Consider the following 22,672-nt stretch of genomic DNA (forward strand, 5'->3'; position numbering starts at 1 on the left):
TGACTACAAACACATCTTCAAACTTTCTCAAAAAACATATCGTTGCCTGGTTAAAAAATCAAGATATTCACTTTATTCAAAAGATTATAATTCCAAACCCAACATAACCAAAATATGATAAGTAAAATTAAATATTATACACGTTCTTCAAGAATTATCTAAAAATACATACACTCACATATAAAAGTGTGATTTCATGTTTCAATATATGTCTGTGAAAAAAAAAATAATAATAATAACTTTCTACCACAACACATAACACATACCCGTCACCCATAATCTCAAACACGTTAACACTTCAGCACAGGTTCTCCTAGTGAGGTGTTCACGTTACATACAATATCACCCACACACAGTTTTACCTATATCAACCTATATTCTTTATTTTTTATACCTTTTTTCTGTACCTTTTCTCTGTTCTACAATATAAACCACTGTAATCATTTGTAAAACGTGTATCCAAGAATAGACATAAATAAATAAATACTAAAATAGCATTCTACAATTCTAGCATAATATATTGGTTTTCTTTAGGAAGCGTGCATAGGTAGATAGTTCGATGTGAGATATAATAATATTAATTACAGTACTTACATGATTGTAAATCCAAAAACACCACGACCGCAGATTATGAAACCATTGAAAACACAAAAAAATTGCGCGGGACTAATGTTGGCAACGTAAAAAATAGAAACTCCTATCTAAAATTTAATATTTCAGCGTCATGGCCCCGTGTTCACTATTTGAATCTGTATTTTTTTTAATGGTATCACTTAATTGCCAGGGCTTCTACCAGGTAGCAACTTGACAGACGTAAATTATCTCTAATAGTTAGGTTGAGGACCGACTCATATACGGGGCCTATGAAAAAAAGATGAGTGGAGATAACAGGAAGAATGTTGCAAAAAAGCATTTAAAATGGAAAATGCATTGAGAAAAGCATTTAAAATGCAAAATGGTTTTTAGAAAACCATTTAAAATGCAAAATGGAAAATACCCATTTTGCATTTTGCATTTCCATTTGAAATGGATTTATTTGAAATAAAGCACATCTCTGGTCAAGACTAAGTTGTTTGGCGGTCCATCCTCTCTGTCTACCTCTGCATGAAACTACGTTAGTTAGTAGATATTTAAATTAAGTATTAGATATTTTAATGAGTTACTTGGGTATCCATATTTAATCTTTTTTTTGACTTATTTTATCAAGTATCGGGGTTTGAACTGCACTTCAGAGGTCAACAGTATATAAGCCTAACATTTAGTTTATTAAGTTGTTAATCAGAAGATGTTAAAAAAACAAATAAACTTAAGGTATACATTGGAACCTGAGGGCCTAACAAATATGGAATCTGATGAAAATAGAAAAAGTTTTTCCACACAAGAAATTACTGAAATTTAATTAATCTGTATCCAAGTCTAAACATTGTAAATGCGAGAGTTGGCTGTAGTAAAAATGCTTAGCATTGAATTTATTTATGCGTCAGTACACCCTTCCACTAGCGAGGAACAACCCCTTGTCTTGTTTACGCCTACTTATTGTCACTAGCGGAAGAGGGATAGCAAGTATATGATGCTTGTTAAATAATATTGTTAGGAAGCTTACAGCATGTCCTATTCATATCAGTACTAGTTCGATCGGGTGCATGATATCGCAAGTAATCATCTCAGTTTTCATTATTTTATGTTCGCATCGTTAGTAATAGATTAATTTGGCAGTTTTCTGCTACAGTTTTTTATTTCACTTTTCATCTCATGAATTCATTGGACTACAAATATAGAATATAGACAATGGCTGATGCTAATAACACATGTAAATATAATATAGACATGTTTTCCATTAACCAAATGATTTTTTTTTTTAATTTCTGTATGGTTATGCAAGATGTCCTTTGTCTTCTTTACGCCTTACTTATTGTAACTAGTGGAAAAGGGACAGCAAGTTTATATGCTCACTGGGTTAGAATATTCCAAGACCACATACATTGTTATTACACATGAATTCAGTCCTGAAGATTTTCACATTAAGATAAACTATTTTAATAACCTTTAGTATATTAATAACAATGAAATAAAACAATATTCGGCATGTCGAAATACATTCTATATAACCGACTTCAACACGCTTTGGTTTCAAACTCTGAATTGTGAAATTATCATTAATTGTTTTTATTTTTAATAAAGTCTAAACAAATCATGCTGTATGTAATTTATGTATGAGTACTGTGATGAAGTCAACTAATGAATAATGAATACAAACTTGTACTTTATGCTAGTCTCACATGGGTGCTGTACTCTCATAATATATTATGTGGGCTTGGCCTATTTCATCATACAGAAATGGAATAGGCCAAGCCAACATATATCATGAGATTGTAGCGTACATTTGATCCAGTCATCCCACGGGTCGGTAAGCAATTGACATAAACTAAATGCTGTATGATGCTGCGCAGAAAATTAAGTTCATTATAGCAAGGTAACGGTCTGCAGCACAGTTTAGTGAGAAACTTTTCTGCGCAGGATCTTACAGCATTTGGTTTATGTCGATTGCTTACCGACCCGTGGAATGACGGGCTTTGACTAGCTTTATCGTTCTGAGTAGAGATGATTGTAGAAGAGGTAGAATTATCACCATCAATTAAAACCAAGGCAACCCCATTTATGGTGAAGGCTTTGTTCCGTGGATTTTTTTGCCCGTTTCTGTCTGCTTTTTAAAATCTTCCTGAAGTACAGTCTCATTATTGTTGAGTGAATTTATGTTTCAGTAAACTGGGGTGCCACTTTTCGACCATATTATTCTGTGTTTTGGTTCACTTAAACAACAATTCCAATGTCAGCTTTAGGTTTGGAGCCTTCACTTGACACTTCCTCACCGCTTGTTCTTTTATGAAGCTCCAAAAGTTAATATAACAAGGTCGTCCAAATAATTTTCTGTCTACTATGTTCTGTATAAGTATTATTTGCCTCCCTATCCTCCTAATATAGGCAGGGTCGACTTTGAGCCAAAGTCACCTGGCCCAAGTAAAAACCTCAAGGGTGCTGTGTTCGGTATTATTTGCATCTTGGCGCCTTGGCCAGTCAACGAACTGCTTCAAAGGAGCCCGCACAGGGCCGGCACTGAATAGTGTTTTTAACTTCAGCTAGCTACAAAAAACCTCTTTTATAAAGAAAAGACCATCACCTGACCTACAATCAGTGGCAGTTCTATACTTATAGTGAGCTAGAGTGGTAAGATTGAAAAATGCGACATTATTGATGTTGTTCCTAAAAAAATTAAATTTCCAACATTTCAATTTTTTGTATGAAGGCACCTCCCCTAACTGAAAATTATCACACAAAAAAAATATTTTCTTCAGATACAAAATTTAAAGTCGTATATTTCAATCTTACCACTCTAGCTCACTGAAAAGTCGGGGACCTCTACAGCACAGGTTCTCAAACTTATTTTGACCCCACTCACTTTGAGATTTTAAAAAAATCTAGTGCCTCCCATATTTTTAACTTACCTTTTTACATTACCATCTGTTACGTATCTTAAAAACAGTTATTGCAAATATAATTTTTAAACATGCATTATTATATGGATAGGATAGATAGGGTGTGACCCATATCCTATTTCTGAGATCAAAGAATGTTTCAATGAGAGGAAATAATACTCATTCTTAATCATAAGAAGTATTTTTACTAACATTAAAATAAGACTTTGAATTTAAAACTTATCTAAAATGTGAATGATGAATCTGATGCATTTCGACGAGTTTGTTAATATCAGGGTCGAATTTACTTAAAAACAGCCGTAAGTCGCCGTGTTCAGTAACTTGGGTCAATTTTTCATTTTAGTTAGCAACGTTGCTTGGTTGCTACAGCACTAAATCCACGTTCACACAAATGCAACGATGGGAATGCTGTCAGAAATCGTTCAACAACCGACCATAACCATAATCCAGGGTACAGTTGGGAGATTCACTTCTGCAGCCAAAATTCTTGATGTTAATTTTTAATTCAAAAATATACATTTCATTTTTATTCAACCTTTCCAAATGCAAAAATATATTATCATATCTTTTCAAAGGGGGCCCTCAAACTTAGCAAGCCCATAGGCCTCTTCATGGCCGCCGGGTACATGTCAGCTTTTATATAAATATTTCTAGTTTATTCTGATTGCTTCCTTGTTGCTTCTCTGTAAGCTATATAAAAAATTTAAGCTGCCCCCCTAGCTTGGAAGCTAGCGACTCCCCTTGCATGAACTATAAATAGTATCAGAAAATGTGAACTGTATTTATAGTTAAATATGATTTAAGATTTTCACGGCCAAAAGTATTTTTGTTATTTGTTTTTGGGGTATTATGCCGTGTTGCGCTAACTCCTTCTTTAGCCAAATCATCCTTATTATATTTATGAATGTGGAATCGGTTGATCAGCCACTCTAAAGCCTTGTGACTGGACTGAAGAAGAAAGTAAGGTGAAAGTTTTATCAAGAAACTTTTCACCGATTTGTCAATTTTGTTATTGGCTTCTTTAGTTTGAATAGACCTCTCGAATTCCTTGGATGATAGGCTGAAAAGCGTGTGTTCGTAGTCCGCAAAGCAGGGGTTAATCTTCTTGAGTTCTACCAATCCACTCAAACCAATCTCATAGAAGGTCTCCCTGTCAATGGAGGCAGCTTCTTTCGGGTCAAATAAAAGAGAGGTCTTTTTCTTTTCTTGCCGGTAAATAGATGTTTCCGGAACTGCAAGCTTCTTCAATTGCTGGGCCAAAGAAGTAGTCATCTTGGCGGTTCTGTAAATACTTAAATATTAAAAACTCATCGAATAACATAGCCAGCATTTTATTACTAATAAGAAATATCTAATTAGTTTATGTCAAAAGGCCTAAGACAAATTTTAAATTGAATACAAAAATGTTAAAAGGTGGTTCTTGCTACAATTCTACAAAGTACTATTAGGGGTTGAAAGGAATACATTATTTTCGGATTTAATATACCTACCACGCTATGTGGTTGTATTAAAAGTTATAACAAATCACAATAAGACAATTCAAATAAGACATCTGCCCTGATGATGGACACTGCAATGCTGTCCGAAACGTTGGCTAAAGAAGGAGTTAGCGCAACACGGCATAATACCCCAAAAACAAATAACAAAAATGTATTTATAGTTAATATTTATCGCTTTTACAATGTATTGGTTCATAACCGTTTTTTGTGTATAATATTTAAATTGATTAATTTGAAACACCATCGATTATTTTATAAATCAAATATATATTGCTATATGCAAAATGGACATAGAGAAATAGAGTGGCTCTACATATAAACCATAGAAAACGCGCATGAATTTGACATGTGCTCCGCGGAACCTCGGAAGCGGGAAGTCACATACAGTCACATACGTCACGTACCATTCACATTGACAATTTAAATATTGTAGGTTATTTGTCGGTGTCAGTGATTTACACGTTGTATAAAACAAAAAGCTTTTAATTTTTGAACGGCGTACTGCCGAGTGAATTAACCAGGAAGTGCAATTTTGGTTGCGTATGTTGTATTAATTTTATAAAGTTTTTTTTTTTTGTTTTATTAAATATTTGGTATCATCCCTAAAACTTAATGTTATTGTGATTTGTTATAACTTTTAATACAACCACATAGCGTGGTAGGTATATTAAATCCGAAAATAATGTATTCCTTTCAACCCCTAATAGTACTTTGTAGAATTGTAGCAAGAACCACCTTTTAACATTTTTGTATTCAATTTAAAATTTGTCTTAGGCCTTTTGACATAAACTAATTAGATATTTCTTATTAGTAATAAAATGCTGGCTATGTTATTCGATGAGTTTTTAATATTTAAGTATTTACAGAACCGCCAAGATGACTACTTCTTTGGCCCAGCAATTGAAGAAGCTTGCAGTTCCGGAAACATCTATTTACCGGCAAGAAAAGAAAAAGACCTCTCTTTTATTTGACCCGAAAGAAGCTGCCTCCATTGACAGGGAGACCTTCTATGAGATTGGTTTGAGTGGATTGGTAGAACTCAAGAAGATTAACCCCTGCTTTGCGGACTACGAACACACGCTTTTCAGCCTATCATCCAAGGAATTCGAGAGGTCTATTCAAACTAAAGAAGCCAATAACAAAATTGACAAATCGGTGAAAAGTTTCTTGATAAAACTTTCACCTTACTTTCTTCTTCAGTCCAGTCACAAGGCTTTAGAGTGGCTGATCAACCGATTCCACATTCATAAATATAATAAGGATGATTTCTTCCGTCTAATTCTGCCCTACCATGAAACCAGAATATTTGTGCGATGCTTGCAAATAATGAAAATCGAAGACGCAACTGACATGTGGAACTGGTTAGAGCCTCTTCAGAAACCTGGAATTCCTCTTGCAAAGCCTGTCCTATATAATCATTGTGCTTCAAATCCTTCCTTCTTGGAGTTCATATCTGGTATGGTGAAGAAAGCCGTGAAAGAGTTTGACGACAAGGCTGATTTGCTGTCCACTCTATTTGCATTTTACTGTTCGAGCGTTGTGGGTGCATTAGAGTACGCCAGGACTGTAACAGAGGCTCATGTGACCAATATACTTCCTGGCTTGTTGAAGTGCCTCCCTTCATCAATTGATAACCTGCGTGCTGCTGCTTACATGATACTAGCCCAGTTAGTGGCCAAGACTCAATTGAATGCTAAAGTTATGGAACACTTGGTTAACAGGATCTTCATCTACCAATCCAACTTACAGTATGAATCAGTATTGCTCTTAAATCTCATGTTTCAAACACAAGAGAAATTGACGACTGTTTCTGAAAAATTTCTTAGCAATTTGTCCCCAGACGATCTAAAGGTGATCTGCTTAAACCTGAATTTGCTGATCAGTGAGGGAGTCAATGTATCCCATTTCCTTATAGCATTTATGAGTGGAGTGTTGTCACTTCTGCAGCAAAATGTGGAATACTTGAAGAGATTTGCTAATATACCAGTACTATTTGTTTCTGAAATTCACGTGGATTCTGTATCTGCTGGGATCTTGATAAAGTATGTATTTTTTAGTTCAAAATAATATCTACTTTTCTTTAGGAATTGATCAAATCGTAACTCATTTTATTTTATTCTATACACATGGAATGGATAGAAATATGTAGATATTTTCTATAGAATTCTAATAGTCTTTCATAAATTATAAATGTAATTCATAATTTAACATTATTTTTAGGTGTGTTGTAGACTGCTACTCAACAACCTATCAAACGACTACTAGTGAAGATGCTGACTCTGATATGGAGGTCATTGAAGAAGCTTCTTCAGAGTTCATTAAAATACAAGCATGGTATTCCAACTTTTTGAAGGGTCTTGAACTGAAATATCCCAATGAATTCGATAATGTCATAAGGGATGTTTTAAAAAGCAACAAAAGTACATCAAACAAGCAAAGTGCTTTGTTGAATGAAATTTTGGGGTTCACACCAAAGCTTATCAGAAAATTGGGCGATTCTTTCTTGTTCGAAAAGCTGTATCACCAAAACTCAGATATCAGAAAGGAAGCAGTGAAATATCTTATTTCAGATATGAAGAATTTAAAGAAAACCAACATTGAATTCGTTAAGGAGTCAGTAGCCGATCGCCTCAGAGATGATGATCCCGGTGTTATTGAGATTATTTTGGATATTGATCTCCAGTGCCTCGTAGACCTTGTGGGAAGAAGCATACTAATTAGTCAGTTGAGATTCATTCTTGGTAATGGCCACAAAGATACGCTGTGGTGGGAGGCATGCTGCAAAGCTTTGAAATATCTGTGTGCCCTGGAGGAGTCCCTCTCAGACCTGTCCACCTGCATGGCCATTCTGCCCTATCTGTTTCCTAAAGACAAACAAGCTGCCATTGTCACAGTTACTGCAATGAAATCTCCACTAGGAAAAAAGATTATGCCAGGGTTAGATATACAGGCCATAGTGAAAAATAAAAACCCTAAATCAGTTTGTAAAACCGTTTTTGATGCTCTCCGTAATGGTTCTTGGTTGCCAAATACAGCAGATCTTATGCAAATTATCAATTCTAAAAGCTTGGAGGAAAATTACAATTCTAAAATGTTTGCCTTGCTCTTGATCACCTTTTCTCTGAAATATGAAAATAGCTCTTCTGAGAGCTTGCAGATCTTGAATGCAGTTTCCCAATTCATCGAAAATGCTAATGTTAAATACATTCGACATCCCGCAACGTTTTCTTCTGAATTTATAACGGATCTAATTGAAATATCGGGAAATGGGCAACTGCCACTTCAAACCTATGTATTCTTTTTAGAGCAAATTATTGCCAAGACGAAGATACAGAACTTTAAACCTTGGTCAATCACAGAGGGTGTTGATTCTGATAGAGATTTTGTCTCAAAAATGTATGATTTGTTGGTAAAAGGATGCAGCAGCAAACTAGAAAAAGCTTACAGTCCTGTTCTTCGTGCGCTAATTAATTCTGTTTGCTCAACAATAAAGGAGAAAATGGAATTTGTATCCAACTTTACAGTGGACTATTCTGAATTAGAAAATGATAATCAGCAAATTGAAAATCAGCACGTTACACGATTCCGATCTCTCCGTATTTTCCAAACCTTTTTACTTCTCTCTGAAGAGGACCTCGATTGGATTTTAGATTCAAATGTTATATTATTTTCTTTGATTCTGTCTTTATATTCTCGCACATCTTCTATTAGGGCGATTGTCCTGGAGATTATTAAAGTAATTTGCTCCAAAGTTGGTAGACAAGAGCATCACTTTTACTTTCTGTTCAATGAACTACTACGTCGCAGAGAGGAGATACTGGCAGATCAAGAACAGGTGCCTCTAGTTCTCTACGCTCTCCTTTCTCCCAATCCAGAGGTCCGAAGACATCTCATCAAACCTCTCGTGAATCCAATGAAGAAATCCTTGGACTACTTGGTCAAAACAATTATTAGTGAAGGTACCCCATATACTATTAAAGCAAAGATGACCTCACTCATATCTCTCATCAACTCTGGAGAAATACTATCGACTTTCTCTGCTCTTGCTTTAAAATTAATAGAAACTAACCATGAAAATGATCATTTGTCAAATGTTTTTGAATCACGGACTGTCTGTAATATAATATCTAGGATTGATGCAGCGTCATTAAAATCTGCTCAAAATGACATGGTCTGGAAATTGATAGATACATCTCTCAAGAATATCAGGAAAACTGAATGCAACAATGTTCATGTGTGTGTATTAGTGATGCAACAGATTGATCAGGAACTGTTTGATGTGCTCCCTCAGAAAAAGGCAGAAGCTCTTGTGGCCCTGATAATCGTAGCGGGAACATTTGGTTCTGATTCAAGTGTTGTATCGGCTGCAGCCAAATTGATTAAAAGGATAAACCTGGACGCTAAGCATGTAGTGCCAACTCTAGCATCAATGCACAACATAACTGATAGAAATCATGATCTCAATTCCAGAAAGAAATCCAAAACTTTTGTGCCTTCTCTTTTGGTTCTGGACACAGTAGAATGGAAATCGGGGGTCACGCTTTTGGAATATATGCAAAATAAAAAGAAGTTAACTGGTATAGATGAAATTCTTCCTAATTTGTTCAGCATTTTGAAAAAATGTTTAGATTTTGAAGAGCAATCTCCAGTTGAATATGTAAAACAATTGTTATTAACAAGTATTTTACACTGCTCCCAAAAGATGTATCCGTCTGACAGAGTTCAATCAAAGAAGATTCCACAAGGAATAATGGACATAGAACTCATCGTGATGTGTATCAGAGGAACGCAAAACCCTCAAACCCACCACCACGCCCTCATGCTGCTCTCCCAGGCTGCTTCCATGCTTCCAGACCAAGTGTTACACCACATGATGGCCATCTTTACATTCATTGGTTCATCAGTCCTGAGGCAAGATGATGCCTACAGTTTTCAAATAATAACCAAAATTATCGAGACTGTAATTCCTATCCTCGTCAAATCTGAGAGCCATGGAGATGATTTGGACCAATTGGAAAAGCGTGTGATTCCAGTTTTGCGCATATTTGTCGATGTTGTAATGGATGTTCCCGAGCATCGAAGATTACCATTATTCAAGAAGCTTCTGCTTACGCTGAATCCTGAACATTTCCTTTCCACATTTTTGAATTTGATGTTTGAAAGCCACATTATGCACGGAAATGAAGAAAAACCTGTTAGCAAAGTTTCAACGAAAGAGCAACCTGTTCGGCGACTAGATTTTGCCATGTCTCTAGTTTCAGAGTTTCCTCCTGATGTTATAATGCAGAGCTGCATCAAACTTATTGGATTTCTCAAAACATTACCAGTGGATAAGGAAGATGAAGATATTGGCAAACAAGTTAAAGTAGACCCAACTGTTCTATTTGAAATTTCATCTCATTCCTCCAAGCAACTGCGTCACTTTAAATACACAGTCATTACCTTTGTAAACAACGTTTTATCGACTAATTCCTTTATTCAGCAAATCAATTCACTTCCTGATAAAGGAGTCATGGAAGATTTGTACAAATCATTTATTGTTAACATTTTAACATACATTCAAGTTGTTTCCAAAGCTGCTGATCAAAATATTGGAAAACCTCAAGCCAAGTATTGGAAAGTGATGCTTCACCACAGCTATGAAATTCTAGATAACGTCAACATTCTATTATCCGTTGAAATGTTCATAATGGTAGTGCGGGGATTGATGACTCATAATTTGCCAACTGTAAGGAGGAAGTCTATGGAGATCTTGAACACTAAACTTCAACATCACATATCATTCTTTGTGGATTGTGACAGACCTGTGATTTACTCGCTTTTGGAACCACTGCTGGATATAATTGGTGACATTAATTCAAACAATGAGATTCCGGATGGACTCAGTAAGCAAGAGGTAGAATTGAATCAACAAACTGCGCTGCTATCACTGAAACTTTTAGTCAGACTATTAGCACAAGAAGATCCAATGAAGTTCAAGCCCATCTTAGATCTTATTACGAATTTGACAAGATCCGCTGTTTCTGGAAATCTGATGGCTTCAATTGTTTTATGTTTGGCGGAATTATGCAGCAATCTGAAAGCACACGCGATAGCCTATTTGCCAAAGTTTATGCCTTCGCTTATTAAAATATTAAAGACGCAAAGAAGTGCAGGATGTCCAGAACTGGTGTTGCTAAGTGTCATTACGGCGATATGCAAAATTGTGGAGACTATCCCGCTGTTCTTGAGTCCATATCTGGAAAAACTTTTGTTTGAATTTTGTATTCTAACGGCAAAATGGGAATCTGTTGAGTCAGCCATTAAGAATACCCCAGTTATATCCAAATTAGTGTTGATCAAAAACAAAATATCCAGTACAATAGCTCCTCGGGTTCTCATCCCAGTTATTATTCAGTGTTACGGGCAATTGATAAAGAAAGATAAGTTTAGCGCAATTGGCCCTGCAATGAACATCCTGTCGGAGAGTTTTGTTGGAATTTCAGGACCAGAATTCACTTCTCTTCAGCAAGAATTATCATCATTCTTCTTGTCAGCTTTACAATTCCGATGCGACTGCAAAGATGATGATGACAAATTAGTTCATGTGGATGCTGTTGAAGAACATGTCATAAAGGCAGTCATTTCCCTGGTGTTGAAGTTATCCGAATCTTCCTTCAGACCTCTATACTTCAAAATATTTGATTGGGCCGTCAGAATGCCTGATGACGACAATAATGACAGAGCTATTACTTTTTACAGGTAATTTATTATCCTCATCGTTATAATAATTATTTAAGAATATAAATTTAATAATGTTGGTATTAATTAATTGTTTCATAATTTTAGATTGAGCTATTCCATCGCTGAGAACCTTAAAGGATTATTCATATTATTTGCTGGACATTTCATAAAAAATGCTGCAGATTTACTCAACGCTTGCAACAAGAATAAATCAGACGAGCTTTTCTTGGATTCAAATGAGAAATGCTGTGATTTAATTGAATACGTCGTTAAGACTTTGAATGCTGTATTTTTGTATGACAGCCAGAACTTTGTGAATAAGGAAAGATTTGAAACTATAATGCAGCCATTGGTAGATCAATTGGATAATGATATTGGTGGAATGGATGCACTCAAAATTAGAGCGAAAAAATTGATTATACCATGCATTGCGCAGTTCTCTGTAGCCACTGCAGATGATTCTCTTTGGAAACCATTGAATTATCAAATTCTGCTAAAAACACGTCACAATGATTTCAACATAAGGTGAGTCAAATTTACACACCTGAATTGTGTACAAAACTCTTTCCTTCCTCAAAAGTTCCCCTTACTTAACTTTTACTTAGTTATCTTTAAGTATTTGGTACCAATCATTCCTTCCAAAAACTCTCGAACCTGATCTTTAGTGTCCTGATTTGTCTGGAATTTGTAGTCGGTAACAGTTCAACATTAATTCGATCTGATATGTAGTTTTGAAAAGCTATTTAACTGTTCAAAGCTAGACAAGATGCCACAACATTTGTTCAATAAAAAGAGTGTTGAAACTCGGGTGAAGCCGGTTAATCTGCAATAGGCCTTATGCCATTCGTACACGGAGATACTTACAACCTACTCCAGTTTGTTCGTGTAGCATGCGCGCCGCTTGTGAGTATCCGCCATACTATTTTGCTAGTGTTCGTACATGATGAAACGCTTCGACTACGGGTTTGACGTCAATTGCACGCTATTCGCATCTACTACTCGTTTGACAGAAATGACATAATGCTAATGTTAAATTTGTTCTGGAGGTGGGAAAATATCCATGTTTATATAACTATAATTTACCAAAATACGTTACAAAGTATTTAACAGAGAAGGCGTGGATTGAGGTTGACAAGAAAAGTCAATTTGACATCATTCTCACGTAGTTCCTTGGCGGTGGTTATGAATGTCCTACAATTAACGCTTATTTCGTTGTATGGGTGAGCCCAAAATCTTTTAGATCGTTTTTTATGCTCGTAAATAAAAATAATGACAATATTATTGTCTTCATCGTAGAGTTAGTTGACATTGTGTTAATTCCACGGCTGCACTTGAAAAAATGATCAAGTTTAGTATAATTCGGGTAGCACCGTGTACGGAAACCAGCTTTAAAAAGTAGCATATCATAGGCTACTTATGGATGCGTCACAGTCTCATAGCTTCTAAGTATCTCTTTACGAGGGTCATATAGTTTCAAGTCTGTGGTTATTACCGAGTTTTTTTTAACTTTTTAATATAGTGGCATACAGAGCTCCGGGCCAAAAAGGCCCCTTTCTCTTTCATCATGAGTTTAAATTATGGTTGTTAGAAAATATTTGATTTAGTTTTGTGAAAAAAAAATTGCAATGGTGGCACATGGCTGCAGTTAGGAGGATATTTAAACTTTACGTAAGATTTGTTTCAGTTTTTTATATTTAGTTTTGAAATTTTCATCGTACTGAGCGAGACAATTGATAGACGCGTTTTCATGGGTTAAAATGCCCAAATAAAAAGATTCTGCAAGACTATGTGGTCTTTAAGGAGAGGGACTTCAGAGTCCCGGTGGAGCTGGGAAACCCTCATCCACTTGGGGGCTCCCAGGATTGCGAATGGCTTTATTTTGAAATGTTTGTAGTCTTTTTATTTGGGTTTTCGAAGCGTGGACCCAGATTGGGCCTGCGTTGGGTAATTTTGGTCTTATCGTGGATTTGTATACTAAGAGTTTATTTCTTTTGCATATCATGGGGTAAAGGGCTGCAAGGGTTTTATTGTCTGAGTTTAGAGTTTCAGTGATATGCTTTTCCCAAGTTGTCAAGGGTAATTCCGAGGTATTTGGACAACGTTTCCATGTATTTCTGGCTCCTAAGGTGTATAATGGGTTCAAGCAGCAATGCAGTGAGATTAAAACAGGCCCTCTTCAAAAGAAAATAACCGTATGGCTCATAGAATGTGGCAGAATGAAATCAGAAAGCTTCCTGAATGAAATTATTGTCTGACTGAAGAAAGACCATTAAGTGAATTCATTCCGACTTTATCCATATTATCGCATATATATTTATTATTTTAGTTTTTGTTTTACCATTTGTATAACGATATCTGAACAACATTGTATTTTGTGTTTATAGTTTATTTTATATGTTTTTTATATTTTCTTATGATTTCTTTTTTTATATTTTCTTATTTATTACCACCATAATACGGGCATTTGCCTAGTTTGGGGTATTAATAAAAAAATAAATAAATAAATAAAAATTTAATTTTTTTTTTCCAAGGGACGTTTACTCCGAATAGGTGGATATTGGGTAGTCTTTTAGGGCTATTACCGAGTTGGTAATTGTTTAATGTGATAATATTTTTTAGGCTCTTGGGACTGGATTGCATGTGTGAGATGGCAACTAAGTTAGGAGACAGCTGGCTGCCATTGCTTCCCGAGAGTGTTCCATTCCTTGCGGAGTTGCTGGAAGATGAAGTGCAGAATGTGGAAGCCGCTACGCAAAAGGCTGTTCAGACATTGGAAGTCGTTCTTGGGGAACCTCTACAAAAATACTTCTAATAACTTTATATATTATACTTGAATTCTGTATTGGCGTATTGAATGTTTTGTGTTGCTTTACTAATAAAATGAGAAGAATATTTTATGGTCTTATTTTATTTATTACCTATTCTTTCAGATAAGGCCAGTATTTCAGTTTCTTTTCAAGCTCGGCTTAAGAGATATTATCACGGTATCATTCCTGAGTACGTATGCTGCCGTCATAAGCAAAAAGGCCGCTAGGAATTTGCAGAAGTTACACTCTGATGTCTTTTTTATTATAACCAGTGAAAGGTTTTGCGTATGACAGAAGTATACTGAAATACCGGCCCCAACTAATGGTGATTGATACCTCTAACTCTAATCTTAGCCAGAGCTTGAATTACAAGTTTCTATTATTTTACCAACTGAAGTGAAACAATAATACTGTTAAAATGAAGGTTATATAATAATGGCTTAGATTTAAAATTGTATGTATTATGTATCTCCATAAAACATAATATTGAGAAAATTGAGTTTGAAGATTTGCGAACCTGGAAACATTAGATTTTGTGATATAAAAACAAGTTTTTAGTTACATATTACACTACATATCTGTATGTTATATAAATATAATATTTAGGCATGAACTTCCGTTTACAGTATTTTAATTCTAAACTAGGGCCGGAACTACGCGGGCGCAATTCGTGCAGGTGCCGAATTGTCAAGGGACCAAGACGCTGATAATATTCAGCACCTAACACATAACCCTTGAGATTATTTTTATAAAAATGGCGCTACACAAATAAACAAATCATCGTAATATTATCGATTAGTGTTCGCCTACCCAGGCGTCTATTGGTTTTGACAAGTGGCGTCAACATTATTCTCGCGCCAGGAGCCATTTCGCTCAGGGCCAGCCTTCCTCTAAACCAGTGATACTCAACCTTTTTCTTCTGCGGGCCACATTCATATGTTTGTAAAGCTACGCGGGCCGCTACTGGTCGGTGTTGCCAAAACGGTGTGAGCTTGATTCCCCCTTTTATTATTCGAAATCCATGGGGGGGGGTTGTTGAGAATTTCTGTAAAATAATAATTCCCCACGATAAAAGTTCAAAATGAGTGCTCCACACAAAATATTTGAAATCCATGGGGGGGGGGGTTGTTACAGAACTTCGCTGAAAAAAAATTTCGCACAGCCAAAAACATCATGTGTAATTCCCCACAACAATTTTTCGAATTCCATGGGGGGGGGGGGTAGCTACGGAATTCCATTTTCGAAAATTTCCAACTGTCAAAAATTTATGTATTGCCGCGAGCAAAATTATTTGCGCGCATATTTGTCTGTCAAATCTTTGTTTTTTAGAGATCTAGCGTGTGCAGTAATATTATATGTATAGATAGTATATTATACTTATACTATCCTCTTCGGGTTTCAATGTCTGTACATCAAAGTCGCAATTAATCTCAAATTAACGTGATATAGAATGCCAGATTTATTTATGCTCAAATGTATTGAAGGCCGCACAAAATAGCTCGGCGGGCCGCAGGTTGAGTATGACTGCTCTAAACCATCGGTAATAATTTCTAAAATTTACAACATTTTAAAGATAAGATATATTGGTTTTCTTTTCTTCCATACTCAGCCCAGGTAATTTATCAAGAACTTTCGACAAGAGGGAGGGAACGTGCTTGTGCTCTTCTTTGGCTCCAGATTTTATACTATCTTTGAGACCTGTATCTTTAAGTCAGTATTTCTAGTAAAAATTATTTAAGGAATATATTTGTACAGCGCCCTTGAGGTGATTTTTCACGAAAACAACTTCAAAACGGTGCTATATAAATTAGCCAAATATTATATAATTACTATTATTCTCTATTTTCTAGAAGACATATGGTCTTTCCCCTGGCTGTTTGTTGCCATTCGTCACGATAGGGCCATTGGGATTTGAATGAGAAATATACATAGACTTGCCCTTGACATGAAATCTGGGTATCAATTCTAAAAGCAGAAGGCAAACCACGTAACCATATTTTTGTCACCAGGAGAGTTCGAGAATGCTTTGAATAAAATACTGCTTACATTGACTGCCGAAGAGTGCTCATTGAAATAACCAGACCCTGCGCAGAAAAGTAAAGTAGGGTAACAGTTAGCAGCACAGTCCATTATAGGTCTTTTCTGCGCAGGATCTAAATGTTCCTTTATTAACTGAACCGCCTTCAAATCAGGTTTTGAAGCGATGTTAAAAATGAGTGAGGTGGGTAAATTTACAACACATTTGTGAATATTAAATTTTTTAAACAAGCCTGAACTTTTGTTACCTATTTGGGATTTGTAGTTTTTTACGCAGCAGATTTTATTTTTGCAAACTAAAAAGTAATATTACAATGCGAGTTGCTTGTATACTGTCAGATTCATTTATTGAAAAATTACATAAAGGGAGACGGTCACGCCCCCTCTGCCCTCCGCGCAACTTGGTTTGTTCGCCTTTCTCTGATGGACTACTCTTATCAATTACGGAAACATCCCTCATCCAAGGACTAAAAAAGTTGAGTTGATTTTGGAGTGAAGCAACAGTAAAAAAAAATGCATAATGCTAAAATGTCTTTATTTAATTATAAACAAAGTGGATATATTTTTATTAAAAAAAAAACTTCCACAATTTTTTCCTAATTTCTAAATAATATTGAGTGCATCGCTTTGTAACTCATGACTCAGTTGCATTTGGAGATTTGATAATTTAGTTTTCAGGATAGCAATTCCCATCATCACAATGTTCTCGGGTTTTAAGGCTCCCGCCGACTCAACATTGTAGAAGAACTTGTTTGGTTTCGCTTCCCAATTGTATTCCGCCTCACCTGGAACATGAAATTAGTCAATTATTATCAATTCGGAGACAGTCCGTCAGCAGAGACATGCGTCCATTATACCAATCGTTGTAATAATAATAATAATGTGTGTACATATTATCTTCCTTTTTTGTAACCAATAGAGATAATGATATCCTCACTGAGATCCTCCGTGCTGAGGATTTCATTGACATATTATTCAAATTTAGTAGTATAGATAATATAAAATAGTGTTTTATCTGAAATAATTATAAATATATTAGATGTGTTTTTTTGTTCAGTTGAGTGGTTTCAGTATTTTATCTATTTCTGATCTCCCTATGTTTTGTATCCAGCTTTTTATTTGAGATTTAAATGTTATAATATTGTTGTAATCTCCCATGTTTCACCTAATTACTTTGCTGTTATTTCTTCTTCTACTCAGTCCTTTTAAGAAGTTCACCAGGGCTGTGAACTTATGTGTAATAGTAGTCCCAGAGAGAGGTTGTACTCGACGTCTTCGTTCTTGTATCTTTTTTGCTTTCATACAAGGACGTGCGAGAAGGAAGAGGACGACTGTCGATGATGTATATACAACCTCTCTCTTGGACTGCTGTGGTCCTCAGGGGCATTCCATTTTCAATAAAAATATTAAAAGTATGTAAAGCGAGTCGGAAAGAACATAAGGCTGATGTAAGCACAGAGGTAGTCCATATAGGCACATAAGCACTGCCTACCCTACCTTAATCATACTTAAATATACAATGTAACATTATTGCAAGAATAAAATCTTTACATTCAAAAATACCACTCTACAGTAACTTGTCAAAAGCATGAACTAAGTACACAATACAACATAAGCGTCAAAATATTACAAAAATGTTAACGGTATTCTACACAAAAAAGTATTGTGTGTACAAGGGACAACTCCTTTGTGTTAGTGTCTATAAAGGCAGTGCTTTTCGGCAATGCCAGCAAATGTAGCAATCAGTGCCATCTGTTGATACATATACTAATAATTCAATTTTACTATGGAAATAATGATAATTTCATATCGACTTTCTTTAAAAAAAACTTACTATCTATATCTATCTTAAAAATTATTTGGCAAGAAAAAGGGAAATTTTATATATATAATATATATGCTGTAAATGGCTTGTGTAATATGCATAAATAATGTGGCTATTCGGTATTTGATGTGATTTAAGTAATCCCAACCAACATCGGCTGCAGCTAGAAGCTTTGCCTTTCTTAGCGAAAACTTGCACAGTTGGTGTTGTCTGGGGCAATTTTTTAAAATTTCAATAATAATTGTTTTTTTCTATTACCCATCCGATTACAAACGCCATTGTGTAAGCCACTGTGGGCACGATCAGATGAATCAAGTACTCGAGTCAGGCCATGTCAAGAGTCAGAATAACAGAAGAGTATGTTGGAATGTGAATAAAGCAAAGAGTGTGTGCCAAGATAGAGTTGTGTATCTCTGCCTACCCCTGATGGTAAGTTAGTTAGATACATGCGCTCTTGAGGTGATTTTCTTATGAAAACGGCGCTATACAAATAATCCAATCAGTATTATACATATGTGTATGTAAGCAACTCACATTGATCGTCATCGAGCTCGGTATGTTCACTTTTTGGCCATTCATCAGGTTTGGGGAAGAGGGTGTGTCTCATGGAGTTATCGGGATCGTACTCGAAGCAAACTCCAGCTGTAGGATTCCACTTGGCGTGTTCTTTACCAAACCCTAAAATTAAAAATATACAATGTTTATTAAAAGTAATAATAAATATGTAACATTATGAATTTGAAAGACTGTGAATAGGTTAAGACCTGGGCAGGAATTCTTCAATCCAGGCCACTCGCAATTGCCGTCGAAAGTACAAACATTGATCAACTTTCTTATTCTCGAGTCTCGTCGATGGTACGTATATACTTAGACGCCAAACATCAAAAGTCATTCCACTCGAACAATGTGTGGGTCGAACCAGTCGACACCAACTTGTCTTCGACGACTGTCAAAATCTAGTCTATTTTATTCTAATACAATTTTATCTCAATATATAATGTAGAGCAAGCTGAAGCATATGCTTTGAGACTAACAAGAAGGTTTCGCCAGAGGATCAATTCATTTGCTAACTTGACAAATGAAGACTTCGCCAGGAATTTTAGACTTATAAAAACCTTGGTACGTCGGCTGGTGGTTATTATGTCTCCATTCATAATACCTCATCCCGTTCTTTAGCTCTAGAAGTCGAAACGAAAGTGAGTACAAAAATGCTAGTGAAGTTTTATTTTTGATATTTAAAATTCACACCATAGAAAAGTTAACAACATAGACAATATTCACAGGGCTGCCAAAATAATCCTCTCTTCAACACATGCGACTAAACAAATTTCACTAGATTTTTGGTCGCCACAATTTATCGCGCAACTAGAAATGGAAGTGGAGTCCAAGCCTTACTGGTAAAGTATCTAGGTCACAGCATTACACAGCGCTTTTATGATGTTAGTGTATGTAGACCACCGAAGAGATAAACCGATAGAAATGCATTGTGGAAGTGTCCTTGTACCCGAAGTAAGGTCAATTTGTCCTTACTTCTTGCAAAATTCACCAAAATTTAAATTTATTAAACACACATTTACCTTTCTTGGCATAAGCCCTCAGTTTCAACTCTTGGCCTTTTCGCAGCTTGATGATGAGGATTTCGTCTGTCTCTCCGTACTCTGCCTGGTCGTCCTCCCGGTGGCGGGAAGTCACTGGGACCACTCTCGGATCACTGGACTTGAGGTCGGCCGTGGTCACGTGGCGAGTCTGTTCATCCAGACATTTGACGTCCAAGGTGAACTCCACGGAACATTGGGCGCAGAAGTCCACGCACACGCAATCCTAAAATAATCAATTTATTTATGTTAAACACAACCATCTATAATATATTATATATAAATAAAAATGTTCATTTGTTCAAAATCTTAAATCTCCAAAAGTTCTTCACTGATTGTTTTGAAATATTGACACAGTGTTGCATTCAAATATTGACACAGTGTTGCATTCAAATATTGACACAGTGTTGCATTCAAATATGCATGTGTTTTTATATACTTATATTATATATATGTCAATTGTGACAGGTAAAATCATGATTTTTTGAAAAAAAACAGCGCAATTTGTCGGAAGTAAATGCAACACGCGCTATTGTTTCTTTATCTGCACATACAGACTGAGCCACAGCTACGCTTGGTGGGGTACAGCTGGAAGATAATAATAACAAAGCCAGATATGGCATGGTAGTGTGTCAACTGTCACCGAGCCAGTTTAAATTATTTATATCATTTGGGTTTTTTCTTTAAATAATTTTAGATATATGATTCGAGATTTGTTGGCTAATTTTACAATCAATTATTATTAACTATATTTAGATTTAGCGAAATACACTACGAAGGATACCTATGTAAATTTCTCTGGAAAAAATCATTTCCACATTACAAGGACAGAATACACACATTTTTTAAATGGCCAGTATGGCCTATAATGGCGTTGAAAATGTAGAAATTTCTGACAGTGATTCTGTCATTTTGACTTCTACCAAAAAAGGAAATTTACTCCCTCTTCCCCAATAAAACTTCACTCGCCTTCGACTTCACAGTCCCCACCAGCACTTACTCAACATCCTCCAACAAACTTTTATCCTCCTCATTCCCGTGGCCCGTTCATAGTATACGCCCAAAAAACTGAGCAAGGAAAAACCATCCACCCTCTTGAATTTGGTAAATTCCTATCAAATAGCAAGAAACTTTCAATCAAGCCTGGAGGTGTAGAAGCCGAGGGTCGCTTCCGAATCTCCGTCGAATTCCTCTCAGGGGCAGCTGCCAACAGTTTCATCAAAAACATCTTCATTTCATCTAATTCATTCAAAGTTCAAGGCATATATCCCCACTTTCAATGTCACTCGCATGGGCCTGGTCAGAGGTATCTCGACCGATCTGTCCATCGCAGAAATTCTGTCTTCACTTTCAACCCCCCAACACATTGGCAATCCCATAAAAACCAGGAGGCTATGTTCCTGTTTTCAGTGTTTTTCTCCTCCACCAGACCAAGGCTGCATGCATGATTCTTGATTTTACAACGGCTGTATATAGCAACTGCATCATTTTAGGTTTGAGTCCCCACATTCTGCCGCAGATTCGCTTAGTTGCCCAAAATGCGTATTAAAAAACGGTAGATGTAAGTAAAATTTTACCAAAACGAGGAACATTGTGGTCAAAGCTGTAATTGGAGTGGAGCGTGGTACCGCCACTCCGAAGTTTACGTGTAGCAGTGCCTAATAGGTGTAATATGATAAAGTAGTATGCTCACTCTAGTGTATTGAAGTCTATCCACAACTTCATCAGAGATAAGTGGAATGAGTCCAATCCTGTGTGCCAAGAACTCGTCGCTGATAACGGTAGAGTTAGCTTCTAGTTGTACCCAATCAATAGCCATTGTGGGAGTTTCCGCAATGAAGACTCGCCTCATGCTGTTTGCCACGCTAAGTAATAAAATAAGAAAAGTGTTACTCAGTGAAAGTCGTACATAATAAGGGAAGCTGGTCAAAAGTTTGCCTTAAAAGTTTTTTGCAAATGATCGCGTGATCGTTTTAGAGAGAACAAAAGATTCATTGCGTTACCTCAATTCCGTATCCTCGACTATAAACTTCACATTTTCGTCGGTCAACTCCGTAATGTGAACGGAAGGTTGATTCGCAAACGGCATGTTTGAAGTTTATTTGAACCTATTCAGGAACTCAAAATGATTTGACACCACCAGTTACAAACAGTAAATACCCCTTTGATTGACACAATACAGCTGATTCGGGATTTAGTCTATTATTTTCGAACTAAACTCACAACACAAACGACAAAAATCGTAAATAAACCTGTAAACCACACACACACAAACTGACACAAACAAACTTCGTCAACTCGTCAAACATTTGAATGCATAGAAAAGAAACATGCGAAGAAAAATTCTTCATTGCCATTTTATGAAAAAAAAAATACCGACGATTTATTCGGATTCTCAATATTTTTTTCAACATTCTGTCATGATTTATGTTGAAGCGGGGTCAAAAAAGACAAAGCATTTATAAGAGACAATTAGTAACATGGAGAGTGGTTTATTTATGGTAACATGCTTGTATGGACGCGAGGTCTACAGAATTACAGAATGACAGAAAAACTAGTTTTTTTTAAAATTTTATTGCCAATAACAACGCTCTGTTTTTTTTTAATCTTGTCAGATTCTAATGGCATGTAAATACTTGCCAGCCGAACGGTGAATAATGGGAAAGGAACGAAACAACCGCAAACCAGCTTT

General features: G+C 36.0%; 2 protein-coding genes across 2 annotated transcripts; one reads left to right on the forward strand and one right to left on the reverse strand.

Moving 5' to 3' along the window:
* Positions 1-5,384: 5,384 nt before the first annotated feature.
* Positions 5,385-14,597, forward strand: l(2)k09022 (HEAT repeat containing 1 homolog l(2)k09022). Its single transcript, XM_089651412.1, has 5 exons — positions 5,385-5,533; positions 5,860-7,035; positions 7,214-11,734; positions 11,822-12,241; positions 14,336-14,597. The coding sequence occupies exons 2-5, from the start codon at positions 5,870-5,872 to the stop codon at positions 14,526-14,528; spliced, it is 6,300 nt and encodes a 2,099-aa protein (XP_089507538.1). The 5' UTR covers positions 5,385-5,533; positions 5,860-5,869; the 3' UTR covers positions 14,529-14,597.
* A 2,491-nt stretch (positions 14,598-17,088) lies between these two features.
* On the reverse strand, positions 17,089-22,282 carry Polr2C (RNA polymerase III subunit RpII33). The gene is made up of 5 exons (XM_089631255.1): positions 21,984-22,282; positions 21,674-21,845; positions 19,963-20,206; positions 18,920-19,063; positions 17,089-17,345 (listed from the first exon to the last, which is right to left on the reverse strand). Exons 1-5 carry the CDS (start codon positions 22,067-22,069, stop codon positions 17,164-17,166), a joined length of 828 nt encoding a protein of 275 aa, XP_089487381.1. The 5' UTR covers positions 22,070-22,282; the 3' UTR covers positions 17,089-17,163.
* Between the last annotated feature and the right edge of the window lie 390 nt (positions 22,283-22,672).

Source organism: Hesperophylax consimilis, chromosome 4, assembly GCF_061612785.1.
Source record: "Hesperophylax consimilis isolate HC1 chromosome 4, BYU_Hcon_1.0, whole genome shotgun sequence".
Taxonomy (NCBI): domain Eukaryota; kingdom Metazoa; phylum Arthropoda; class Insecta; order Trichoptera; family Limnephilidae; genus Hesperophylax; species Hesperophylax consimilis.